Source organism: Clupea harengus, chromosome 1, assembly GCF_900700415.2.
Source record: "Clupea harengus chromosome 1, Ch_v2.0.2, whole genome shotgun sequence".
Lineage (NCBI taxonomy): Eukaryota > Metazoa > Chordata > Actinopteri > Clupeiformes > Clupeidae > Clupea > Clupea harengus.
Genome location: NC_045152.1, coordinates 22,984,526 through 22,997,910, shown reverse-complemented (window position 1 = coordinate 22,997,910; position 13,385 = coordinate 22,984,526). Strand labels below are relative to the sequence as shown.

The following is a 13,385-nucleotide window of genomic DNA, read 5'->3' as shown; positions in this document are numbered from 1 at the left end:
GCCGTCAATAATGAGTAATAATGAGTTTTCAGGGGCGATCAAAAACAACTGTAAAACAGCCCAATATATATATATCTTTATGAGATGCTAGCTTAAGGTTATAAGCAAAGTAATATAAATATTTAGTGCTCAGCTGTTTACTACTACTTGTCCAATTTGATATTAAATAAAGTGGTAGCCCTACACTCACTGGTCTAGTTAAGCTAATCTCCCGTGGGCCACAGTGCAGGGTATTTATGGGGCCTCCATTAGGGAAGATTGGGCTCTTTGCATGTGACGCATCAGGGGCAGGCCCAGGTTCATCCTTAGACTGAATATGTGCTTTAAGGCTCTGCCATAATTAGCCTCAGGCGACCTTTAATAGTAACGGCTGGTTAGAGACAGACGAGCAATGGAATGCAGCAAGGCCTTCTGTCGGCCTACCCAACATTAATACAGAACTAGCACAAGGACAGGTGACTCCGGCTGGTGTGATCACGCACAAAGAATATATGTGAAGGACTTGGTCGACAAACAAGGCTTTATTTGTTTTATTAACACATAAGAAATCTTCTGACAATCAGAAACAAATGTTTATGTACAGCACCAAAACACCAAAAGGTTACTTAAAATATAGTAGCATTAGAAGAATTTTTTTTTTTTTTAAGTTTTGTTTTTCAAAAGGCCAGTACAGAATTATGTGCCAAAACAGAATGTACAAATATTACAAAACTTGGAATCGGGTGCTTTACTCACTCACATTTATCAAAATTAGCATCATCAACCCCTGCGGTTGTCACAGGTCCACCGAAGAAAAAGAGGAGATTGAAACCAGATAAAAGCACACATTTACCAACCACCATGCAGTTTCAACACGGAGTATTAATCACACTGGCCACATGTGAACGTATGAAGGCCCTGTCAGAAATACCAGATTCTGGATGCATACCTTTAGATTTTAAGGGGCAAGTTAAACATGTGATATTTGATAACACTGGCCACGTCAGGTGATTCAGTCCCCCCTAATAGCATGGCTGATGAATCAATTCCTGTAGCTGGGAGTCCATAAGAGTTCACGGCCCAGCGTGACCGCATAGGCGTACGCTTCTTTTCTACTCAACTGAAGAAACGAAATGTCAGTGCTGAGAATGTTTCTCTCATTCCAACTCCTCTCTTCTCAGTTCTATGCTGCCTCCACATGAAGGTTGGTCATGATTCATACACATAAGTCAAGCAAGTCCGCTCTTGGATGAGAACTGATTTCAAAAGCACTGAGCTCCGTGTTGCTGAGATTCTGAGCATACATTTTCCCGCTGAGATGCGAGTATGCACCGACAAAAAGCATGAATGAAGTAGGAGTGGCAACAATGTTGGATCACTGATTAGTGTTAATTTTAAAACGCTAACAATAGAAAATGTACACCTTTGATTTGCGCTTTTTTTTTTTTTTTTTTTTGCACTCCACAAAAAAGCGTCACAGGGCACAGCCAGTCACTGCATGATTTCATTCCGATATCGGTTAGAAAATAAAATAAAATTCACATTCAACATGATTACTCTGGGGCCTTTGAAACAATACAAGCTGCTCAACGGCAAAAGTTACTCAATAAGAGTCAAAGATATCAAATATAAGTGGTTCTTCGGGTTACAAAAGCGCCTTGGAAAAAAAATATGAAAGTCAGCACTTTCATATACTGCTCGAGAGAGACAGAGCGTACAGACAACACCACCGTACAAAAACTGCACCAAAGAGCCAAAATGTCAGGGTGAATGATCCTCAGTGGATATGTCAAGTGTGGATAGAAGTGTGACCGCTAGAATGAAGAGCTCTTGACCAAACCTCCAGTGTTGGTCTTGAGTGAGGGCTAGAAAATGTCTGATAAAAATCCCTGTGCGTGACGTTTGTTGTGGAATGTTTAGCAATAAAAGAATGTGCGATATCAAAGAGCTTTAAAAAAAAAAAAAGAAGACTATACCACCACCTAGAGCCGTAGTCCAAGGAGGTTTGAGCACAGAAGTCTTTTGCAAGCAGAAAATGCAGTTTCCTCCCCTTCTCATACGGAGACAGACATGAGCTTTACAGAGACAGAAAAGAAACGGTGAAGAGAACTGTGATCCTCTCAGTGGCTGAGCATGTGTGAGCGCTGTTACCCAGCTGCTTCAAAAATGGTAAACAATACACGGATGTAGTCGTAAACTTTTTTTTGTTGTTGTTTTTTTTAAATCCATTTTGTTATACCTCTGCAGAGTCTGGCTTAGTAATTAGGGGCAGAGGAGTCCTGTGTGTGTGGTAATGGCCTGACTGCTAGTCAGTGAAGAGGAGGAGGAGGAGGGAGGAGGAGGAGGAGGTGGAGGAGGTAAGAGAGGGAGAAACAAGGAGGAAAGGATAGGCACGGAAGAAAAGAGCAGACCGAGGAGGAGAGGTGAGCAGAAGTGGATCAGGGAGAGGAGGATTAAAAAGGACACCTTGCCTCCTGGGGAGAGCAGAGATTGGAGAGTAGGAAAGAAAGAAAAGTAGGCAGGAAGAGAAAGAGAAGGAAGAGAAGGAGGGGAGGGAAGAGATAGAGGCAGAGTGATGGGCCGTTAGGCATCCCTGATCTCCTCAGGCCCGGGGGTCCGGTAGAGGTATTTCCAGATGGCGTAGTAGTGCACGGCCGCAGCCAGCGCCACAAACACGTGCCAGATGGCGTGGGCGAACGGTATCACCCCGTCCGACTTGAAGAAGAACACCCCCAGGCAGTAGATCAGGCCGCCGCACGCCAGCTCATGCAGGCCCTCCGTGTTGCTCTGCCAAAAGAGGAGGAGATTGGGAGACAGAACTTTAAAATCACTGGAACTTACAGCACTGCTGCCCGAGAATCACATGTTCCTTACCGCATTAGATCAAGCACACACTACCACTAACTAGAGGGGTTTCTAGGAAGTAGAGGAACCCCCCTGCATGTACAATAGGCTATATTCTTCTAATACACATCTAGTGGCAAAGCATTCATGTTCTGAAGATATCAATAACCTGCATGACGTAAGAATAGTGTGCCCATACATTGTTTCAGTAAATGTGATTGCAACAGAGAACTGAGCTTCCAAACTGGATTAACCTAATCTAACAGTAGAAAACGCCATACGGCTCCTCCGTTCAAAGCTGTGCTTTGGGCAATTCAGCCAGGCTATAATTAACTAGTTATGCTGCCAAACATTCTGCCAAGTTGTAATGGGATTTGTCTGATTAAACCCCAGTGCAGACAACAGGTGTTTCAATTTCAGATGTTCACTTTCAACACTTTACCACCAGGGGAGACATAAACCTTAATGTGTAACAACTTGTTTTTTCAAACACTACACAAACTACTTGATGTCAGCAATATCTCATTGGGTATTCGTTTGGTAAGCCATGTCAGTGAAAAAAATAAAACAATTAATGGTTTGTCACTTGTAAGGATGTCTTACTCTATGTACAAAGACTGATGGGTACGATGGATAGCCATAACCTGATTTATATGCCAGGGCCTCAAGCTTTAGCTTCTCTTAAATGTGATTTACACTGAGGGACTATTACAGCCATATCAGGGTTCCCACGCTTGCCTTGAAAAAAATTCCATGCTACCTCCTGATTTTCCAGGTACCATATTAAGTGATGATCTATAGGCCCCTGAAGCTTTCTGCCCCCATCCACGCCCCCCTCCCCTCACGCTCCTGTCTTCTCTTCCTACTCTTCTCAACTCCTCCACTCTTCTCCCTTTTCCTCTGTTATCCTCTACTCTCTTCTCCTCCTCTCTTCTTCTCCTCCTCTTTCATATTCTCCCCTCTTCTCTTCCTCCTCCCTCTTTCCTTCTGTTCCCTACTGGCAATCCAGTCCTTGTATTGGGAGTCATCTTTCCAATAGGACTTGAATCTGCAGCGTGTCATTGTCACTTACTCCTGTAATGAATCACACATTTGAGATTATGAGTCTTACGTAGAAGGGGTAGTATGCCTACTCTTACTCTGTAAAAGCTTTTGTAAATCAAACTAATGAACCTAAAAGGGAAAACATAAGGCTGGTTCCCCTGTGGTTCCTCAGTACAGCAACCCCACTAGTAAGCTTAGCTTAACAGTATAGATGTATAGAATCAGTCTGGTCATGATCAAAGATTTTTCAAAAATGTCTCACCCCAAATGTTCCTATTTAGTAGTATAATTTTTTTAAAGAAAGAAAACGAAAAATCACAAAATAGCTAAAAGTAGATAATGTTACACAATTGATCAAGACTAGACTGGTCATGTCAACAACATGGGATCATCCATTTCTATCTACAGTAAAAGCTGTTCACATGTAAAGGGTTTTTATAAACTCATCTTAATTCTGTGCTCAATAGTTTCATTTTATTACTATTTTACACATCATCCAATAACATTTTCCAGGACAACGGTTTCAATTTCCATGTACGTGTTCACTTTTGCTCAGTTTCCATGACTTTTCCAAACCTGGAAAATGAAAAAATAAATTCCATGTTTTCCATGGTTTCCAGGTACTGTGGGAACCCTGCCATATGCTTGAATAACTCAAGATGTTTTTTTGTCAGTGCGGAAGGGTGTGTGGGAAAATATCTCAAGATACTTTACCATTGAGGTCACAACCAAAGCAGGGAAAAATCCCATTGTCAGGTAAAAGGCCAGTTCAACCAGTTTATACCTATAAATGGAAGGCAGTTGTAAGGTTCATGTTTATAGGTTGCACCACAGAAAAAAGAAAAGTCGATACAAAATTTTGCCAAATACATCAGCTCAGTATGCTGAACAACTCACTTCTCATGATAGTTGAACACATAAATAGTTCCTGCGGCAGCCATTAACCACACAAACCACCTCATATGACTAGCCAGAGGGCCCAGCTCGCGCAAATTCAGCCTAAGAGAAGTCCAAACAGAAACATAGTTACAGACAGAAAATGGTGTGTAAATAAGTTGTAGCCATTTCAGCTCGAGGGCTTGGTTTAGGTTTGTAACAGCACGTTGGAGCCTCGCAGCCCACTCACCAGGGTGTGTAGGAGGCAGCGATGAAGAAGTAGATGACTACACGGTCACACATGTGGAAACAGTGCTCCATAGACCTGTTGTGGAGAGATTCCCACCATTAACAACGCCTCCCTCCTTTTAGAAACGTTTTTTTTTTTTTTGGGGGGGGGGGGGGTTTCTACACGACAGATTGCGAGTGCGGTTTCCAGCACCAGAAGTCATCCCCCACAATGGTGGAGAAAGACGATATACAAAGTTACAACTGAAATTCCTAATATGAAATGGTGCTTTTAAGTGCTGAAGACTACTGACTCCTGGGCTTGTCCCTGAACAGATCTGGCTTTGTGTCTGTTGGTAAAGACAGTAAATTTGCACAACGCTTGTGTAAGACTTGGAACAACTATGCAGAACTTGAGTTTCTCAGCTCCAAACATACCAGAATAACTGAAAGGAGAAGGTAATGAAGGGTAAGGAGAGGGTCACAGAGAGAGGAGAAGAAGGAGGAAGAAGGAGGAGGAGGAAGAGGAAGGCTGCAAGCACTAACCTCATGTGGCTCTTCTTCCATGAGATGATGTGAAAGACGGTGGAGACCAAGAAGAGCGCAGACAGGCCCATGCCGTACACCCAGGCCGTGATCTTCTCCCAGCGGTTGTCCGATAGACGGTGCAGCAAGGCCATGCCCACAAAGGCTGGGACAACGAGGAACTACACACAGACACACACCTGGGTCAGACCTGAGACTAAGGCTTCCGTGACATTCTGTGCTTCAAAAACAGTTTTTTAAAAAAGCATGACTGTCTACTGTTCAAGAAAGAGCTCTCAAGAGGCATTCCTGATTGTACTAGGATATTAGTATTACAGAAATCTGGTTCAGGGTGACACCCTGTCAAAATGTAGAATTAGTAGGATCTGCTCTGGATAGGAGGTATTACAACTGGCCATCATCCAGCTGCAAAATGTCTTCAGGCTTTTGGAAAGCAGCCGAAATGAACAAGGTCACACTCCAAGTCATTATTCATTTGGAAATGAGTTTCCGCCACTTTGTTAGTTGCGTCACCATGAATAACTAAGAGGTAATGCTGAACAAAAAATGTATTGTTCAAGTGCTGACGTGCGACTAAAACAGGCCCCCCGCTCAGGTTCACACGGTCCAGCTGCATTGCTCTGCTTGGTTACAAAGAGACGAATAGGCTACACCTGACACACATTCTCCTAAATAACATAACAAAAGATGTATTCGTGTTAGCGGCACTGTTCTTCCGTATTTTCCATTAATAACTGTAAAGTGACAGTCTCAGGGGTTCATTCTGGTAGTGAAAGATGAACCTTTCAAACAATCGTTTTTTCTGCTATACAGTTCACACTGGTAACATGCACAATTAACCCCCAGATCAGGCCTGGTAACATGCGCTCATTATCATATATTATGAATCCTAGTCCCCTACCGCGTGTGTGTAGCAGTTAGCAGCATGCTCATAGCAGGTGGGCTGATATCGGCAGTTGGCTGCGGCTCGACTGTTCATGAACCTGAACACAAAAGGAGAAATCCAGGTTAGCATATTGCAGAATAAGCACGCAAGTAAACAGCCATGGACATTTTGATGCAGCGTATTATAGAATGTAAAGAGTCAATTTTCATATATGACGAAGAGCCCACACTTCCCATAAATATACAACAGCAGCTTCATGTCAAATGACCACGACGTTTGAACATACGCTGCATAACAGGTTCCTATCGTGTTTCGAGCCATCACAGGATGAAGAGGGGGAAGCTTTTGAGTGGAGGCTTTAAAAACCATCCAATTAAATCACGCACGTTATGCAAGATGATTGTCTAATTTCTACAGCAACCCGACTCGTTATTCCAGTTGCCAACAAAGCTAGTCAATGTAAGACAGTAAGACGCGTGTTGACTGTGCCATTAAGTTACAGGCTTAGATCATCTAAACGGGGGTCTGGGGGAGCCGCCCTGTGCATCCTCATTCTTATGCCAGATGTGCCAATAGATCCAGATGTTTTAATGACAGCTTTCAAAACACACTGCAATTTCAGCATTGATACAGGAGGACAACATTTGTTCGTTTGGTAAATGCATCTGTCAGTGGTGGCTGACATGGGCTGTGAGTCATAACCGACCCATGGCCCGTGCACGTCAAGACAAACATGGCGACGGCGATGCATGGGTTACAGCTAACCACATTCACACAGCTGTAAGGTTGTACATCAATCATTGTTACAACTACATTTACCAAAAAAAAAATATTTTACGTAAGCCTATGGCAATGAGTTGCGCATTATACAATATTCACCTGTTAAACAATAATGCTAACATAAATATGCGTCAAGCTTTTTAACTTTGGTATGCTACATATTTAGCACACATCCTCCATCGTCTTTGCTTTGGTATTAAACAAACTTAACCGTCTTCGATTTGGGTTAAGAGTTTGAGAGACTTACCTCTGAAAGCTATTCGCCCTCTTCATGGCAATGTTTTATTTTTGCTAGGTTCAACCTAACGTTAGATAAAATGTCTACGAGGTTTAGGAGCGAAACTGATCGAACGAGGAGAATACCGAAGGCAAATTGGTTAGCTAGCAAGCTATGCGAGCTTTGACGTTAACCAGCTACATCAACTCAGTCATTCTTTCTTTGAAAGTATTCTCGTACAGGAGAATCGGTAAGGCACTATTTCAATCGTTTCCTCAAAAGCATTCCTGCTATTAAAGCTGGCTATGCTTCAATCGAGTCCTGGTAGGTTCGACTTAAAACCGCCACCGCGTTGGCAGCCACCCACACCATGTCGCTATACTTCATGTTCTTGATGTCCTCCAAACGGCACCCTAAAGTTGTAATTTTTATGCCAAAATGGTTTGTTGAACGACAGTTATTTGTCCAATAGCAGAGTTTGACGACAGAAGCATCAGCATTCACGACCAATCCGCGTTGTTCTACAGTCATTGTTTTTCTGCTGTCTTTTTGTGACGGTAACAATGGGGGCGGGACGTAATGGGATGCAAAATTCAACCTGATGCTACACATAATATTGAAGCGAGACAGCATAATTTACTTGTGTGTTAGACGAGTGCGCTAAGAATGATAGCTATTTTTGTTATAGTAAAACTAGTTTTGATCTTTCTACGATAATACATTCCCTATAACAGATTTTTTGTATGTCCCCTATTCATACCTTCTCCATTTGTTGGAATCAGGTGTTACAAGAACAGGCCTACAGTTTTTCATTATTTGATAGATTACTTTTCCTTGAAACAGAATATGTCGTTGTGAAAGAAAAAACATAAATTCGTCATGAATGATGCCATAATAATTCAATGCTAATGTTTACTCATGATTTGTGAGATACGGATGTCGGATGTCTAAACTCCTGTGATTAATTCACAGATGTATATGTGCAACCCTTATGACACCACCTCTGTACATCAGAGTTGTCGCCTACCTCAGCAAGGACCACCATCTTACGTAACACTGTCACACGCATTAGGTAACACAAAGATGACTTGATACATTGGCCATGTAATGGCTCTGAAAACGTTAAAGGTTTAGTCTCTTCTCCGTTTTTTCTCCCCTCATATAGTCTGTTCTCCCTTTTTGCAAAACATTACAATCCTATATCTACAAGTTTACAAGTCCTTGAAACTGAAGGTCAGTCCCTCCATATTTCACAGTTAACTTGTGAGGGCCTACATAGGCTCCCTAGCCCATATGCCAATCTGTTGTGATGGTGTGCTGTCATTCCTTTGCAGAAACCTGTGACACATCCTGCAATTCAGCACTACTCTTGCAATTCAAGCCTATCTCGCCAGACCACAAGGCTGGCTTTTTTACTTTGTAAGGGAAACACGGCGCTGTAGGAGTGGTGCAGTGCACCGTAGCCCATCAGGTGGATCACTACATCAGGACAAAACTGAAAGGCTAGCTCCCATAGGAATCAACTCTGCTGCAGTGAGGCTCCGCAGCAGTGAGTTTGTATGCGAGAGAGAGAGAGAGAGAGAGAGAGAGAGAGAGAGAGAGAAAGGCAGAGTGAAACAGAGAGAGAGAGAGAGAGAGAGAGAGAGAGAGAGGACGTGCTTGCTGATCAGCAGTGAAGGTGTGACTGAGCTATGGTGCTTGGCATGGGCTTAAATATGTCATTCACACAGGCAATGAGGGGATGGCAGGGACCATCTGCTGTATTTGAGCATGGCCTTTGGCTGTGAGGGTGCTCTGGCCACACAGAGCAGCTGGTACCTGTGTTTCAGCACTGGGCAGATTAGAGGATAGAACTACTTCCTACAGAGATCTTAATGGAATCATCAGAGAGGTTTGATATGCTCTTGTGTTACAAAGTTATACTCTCAAAACCTTTCATCTACTGCTAAGCCCAACTGGAGTTAAACGTGGGCAAGCAAATCCCACAGCCCTTGTTTAACATACACAAGCTTTATCTGTAATGTACGTATGCAGGAGGAGGAACTGTGTCTGGAAATAGACCTGCCACTCAAGAGACTGCAGCATGTCGTGGAAGGCCAGTGTGCTCACAACTAGAGAGGGAGGAACAGTCCGGAGGTCTTCTGGAGGTCGATTGGACAGGGACAACACTACAGGTGAGGTTTAGGTCAAAGGTCATGTAGGTATTACCCAGGTACTAAGCATCTGACAAGTTTCAAATAACGCTCCCATACCCACGCCATCTTCTACTGGCCTCCATAATATAGTACTCATTTGATAGCAGAACGACCTATTTCTGCAATGTTCTCTTGAGATTTACTGGTCCCAGAGAACAAGTATAGCCAAAATCTGACAATGTGTTATGACTGAGAATGTGTTACACTTGAATGAAGAGCAAGAGAACAGCAGACATTTATTCGGTCTCTCTCTCTTTTCTCTGCACTTTGCACAGGAGACAGTTACAAGCCTGTTTGCATGGTAAAGAAAAGGTTTGTACAGACACGTCATGGAGGGTTCAACAGCTCGCTAATAGGTTTAGTTTTTCTACTGCACAGTGGCTTCAGAGTGAAAGACATGGGAGACAAGAGCATGATAACAGTCTGCCAGCCTGGTTACTATTCAGGGCCAAAGGTTTGCTCCCCATCATCCAATGGGGGTTTTCTTGCACTGACCGTCCAAAAAAAGCAGACAGACTAAGGACATTCACATGACATACAAGTGGTGTTTGCACACGCAACTCTCAGATCTACATGTTTGTTCTCTTTGCTGCTGCCTTCTTTATTCGTGCCCTGTGCAAAGAACCAGAGCTGACAAGAATTAAATGTCAATATCTGCGTTCTATATAATATGCATCTGACAAAAACACACACACACACACATCATGAAGGGGATGAAGAAATGTACAATAAAACCGATGTTTTGAATGCACAAATGTTTGATCCAAATAACTGATGATTCTATTGTTGCTGTGGTTAGTAGCCACAGGGCTTGGTCTTGCTATAAGAGTTGCCTAATGGCTAATGGCGTTCTTGCAGCATACTTGGCTGTATTAAGAGACTTGGAGGCAGGTGCACAGGGGCCACTAACGAGCTGAGTTTTGCGTGTGTTTGGAGATACCTGAAAAAAGCATGGCTGTTCTTAAGCTGCGGGATTACTTACAGTTTCCACTGCCTTGCATGGCAGCCCTGTACTGCAGGTTTATGCAGCAACTCCTGTCAGCATTGCTAGTGTTTGCACTGCAGAGCACTGCAGTGTACTGCAGATGATAAATTGCTGCATTTCTGGGGTGTCCCTCAGCCCACCCCCTTCCCTTTCCTCTAATCTTTGTCATCTTCTGTTTAACTTTCTGTTCTAAAGTTTTCTTTTCTTAAACTTTGTTGTTTTGTTTATTTTAAATCTATAGAAATCTAAGCAATAGTGAATTTGTCCATCAGCTCAGAGAGACTTAATGGAGAGAGAGGTTCATAGGAGGTGAAAGCTTGCGTGTCAACAATGCCTTTTTCAAAATTGTGCTCTGTGCTCCAGGAAAATTGTGTAACAAGGTTATAAAACTGGGGATGTTGATCATTTACTTATTGTGATCTCTTATCTGAGCAAGGCATCGCAGGCCCAGTCACTTGATTCAGGTTTAAAAGGAGGCGCTGGGCACCAATGGGGCACTTCTCAGCAGTGGGATTAGATTGGTGTAAACTCAGACTCCAATCATCCCTCCTAGTAAGAAAGCCATGATTACAAAGCTATTTCCGTCAACTTTTGACAGTGGTGTGCAATTCCGTGTCACTTGAGAGACGCTTCTTACAGGTGCTTTAGCTGTTTATTTATAACGTCGTAATCAAGTGTAATGATGTGTGAGTTCATGGCGGGCGCTCCTCGTGGCTTTGGCGCAACCAATTCCAAACAGACTTCAGCAACTGAGCAGAGCTTGGCAGCTACAACAGCCCAAAGATTGCAAAACGTAATCAGTTTTCTAGACCAACTTTTCAGGGAAGACCTACTTTTAGAACAAGGACACCTCCTTATATTTCATCATCAGGGACTGGTTCTTATACACTTTAACCTACATATAGCTTCCTTCACACGGGTGAAATGGTAAGATGGCAGGGGGAACCCTGGTGGCCTGCCGAGACTCTCCTCCCCCGTATGGTACGGGGCTCCCCTTATACCACTAGTAAAAGACATCGGATCCCCAGAGCTCTGGAGTATTGTAACAGGGACACTATAGAAGAAACATAAACAATAAAGCCAGGTCAGGAACAGCTCAGACCACTTAGCAGGCTAGCATAGCAAAGCTCAGGCCGACTCATTGATGTAATCATTTATCATTCAGGGAATGAGGCCTAGGGCTGGAAAACATAAGGTATTTCTGTTTTTTTGTTATAAGAATGATGGCAATATTACAACCATCACACCATTTCACTATATATATATATTTACTTAGTATAAAGCCCATTTCAGTTGTTACTTGATCAGAATGGTTTGATTCATGGTGCTCCTTGATATTCTAAATATGCAGTTGATGCATATAGCAAACTGGTTTTCATTTACTGTTAAACCATCCATATCTGATATCAACTGTATCTTACACAGCTTCAGTTTTACCCACGTATAAATCCATCATGGCTGCCCACTGAGCTGTGTGCACAAGTGCTCCAGTTGCCCTCTCTGTTTATGGAGGCACACTTATCTTCCTCATGGTTAAATATTGACACCAGTCTCAGTGTCAATCAACCTTTATCCCAAACCGGTGTGGTTGCCAACGCTGTGTGCACAGGGCCCCAGAAACAGTGTATACAGTTTGTGTTTATCTTGTTAGCCTCTCTCGATAACGGCAAGGTCTGATAACACACACAAAAAAGCAGTGATAATTCAATACTTTCTTCATGTGTTATACTGTGTGTATTTCCTTTGCGTTAATGCATTACTGACAGACCATACCAGGGCCCTGTAGGCCCACATAACCCTCTAGCAGAGGGACCCAGGCACAGTAAGCAGGTTTTACATTGAGCCTAATGAGACATCATAAGTAGCCTCACAAACACCAGGGCTGATTAGACAGAAGGCTCTTTAAAATGAAATAGGTCGTCAGGGGTCACAATCCAAACATTTGGCTTCATGAAATGCTTACATCTGTCAGTGTTAAATCTAAACATCTAGGACATTTTACCACACCACATGTAACTTCACAACTGGACAGAGAATGAATAGCAACCCCGAATCATCCTACTATCCAAAGTATATGCGTATAGCAGTTTAGCAGTTGGGATTTCTATTGAAACCCTCAGACTCTGCCTGCTAGACTGCTTTGGAGGAAGCAACAGCTCTGAGACAGAGCTCCTTATATCAAGTTTATCCGATGTGACATTTGTTCCTGAGAGCAGAAGGACCACTCGGGGATTCTACCTGAGATTTGGTAAAGCGGGATTTCACGTGCACTCACAATCACACCAGCGATTCTCTCCCATGCTCCTTCTCTTACCGTTTCCATCTCGTCCGCCGCAAGTCAATTCCAAACATTTTATATTAAAAAAAAAAAATCCTTGTTGTTGTTGAGTATAAAAAAATAAACAGAATATATGTTTTTTTCCCTTTATTCCCTTTTTCTTAAAAAAAAAGTACAGACGTTTATCCAACTGTGACAGGCAGGTTATGGAGTAAAAAAACAAACAGGTATGACTCTGCCTGTTCCTGTCCCTCCTCAGACCAAAGTACTTTTCTTGTCCCGTCGGTCGGAACAGGCCGTCTCATAGGATGTGACCATTTTAGTCTGCTCCCAGTGCGTGGCGGCCGGCGAGCTCTGCATGACGACCAGCCTGACCGGCGTCGTGCTGTGCGGGGCCACGGGCTCTGGGGCGTACTCCTTCGTGGGATCTTTGCCCTGGCAGTCATAGAGTATACACGATATCAGGAAGATCAGCAGCAAGACAACATAGCTGACGATCAGGATGCAGAGGTTCAAAGTGACTGGGT

At 43.1% G+C, this 13,385-nt stretch overlaps 1 protein-coding gene across 2 annotated transcripts; it reads right to left on the bottom strand.

The window, feature by feature from the left end:
* Positions 1-506: 506 nt before the first annotated feature.
* mmd (monocyte to macrophage differentiation-associated) lies at positions 507-13,138 on the bottom strand. Of its 2 annotated transcripts, none has more exons than XM_031571776.2 (7): positions 12,895-13,138; positions 6,419-6,500; positions 5,518-5,678; positions 4,994-5,068; positions 4,765-4,866; positions 4,582-4,651; positions 507-2,766 (listed from the first exon to the last, which is right to left on the bottom strand). In XM_031571776.2, the coding sequence occupies exons 1-7, from the start codon at positions 12,930-12,932 to the stop codon at positions 2,563-2,565; spliced, it is 732 nt and encodes a 243-aa protein (XP_031427636.1). In that variant the 5' UTR covers positions 12,933-13,138; the 3' UTR covers positions 507-2,562. The 2 variants fall into 2 exon arrangements, with proteins under 2 accessions (XP_031427636.1, XP_012681402.1); XM_012825948.3 differs by lacking the exon at positions 12,895-13,138 and adding an exon at positions 7,431-7,925.
* Positions 13,139-13,385: the final 247 nt, after the last annotated feature.

What these genes read in the sequence shown, in the direction of transcription:
- mmd (XM_031571776.2), bottom strand. Translation starts at nt 12,932, where the DNA reads ATGTTTGGAATTGACTTGCGGCGGACGAGATGGAAACG. An exon ending in CGGCGGACGAGATGGAAACG is followed by an intron (nt 6,501 to 12,894) that starts GTAAGAGAAGGA and finishes TTTTGTGTTCAG; the next exon opens with GTTCATGAACAGTCGAGCCG. An exon ending in GCTGCCTCCTACACACCCTG is followed by an intron (nt 4,867 to 4,993) that starts GTGAGTGGGCTG and finishes GACTTCTCTTAG; the next exon opens with GCTGAATTTGCGCGAGCTGG.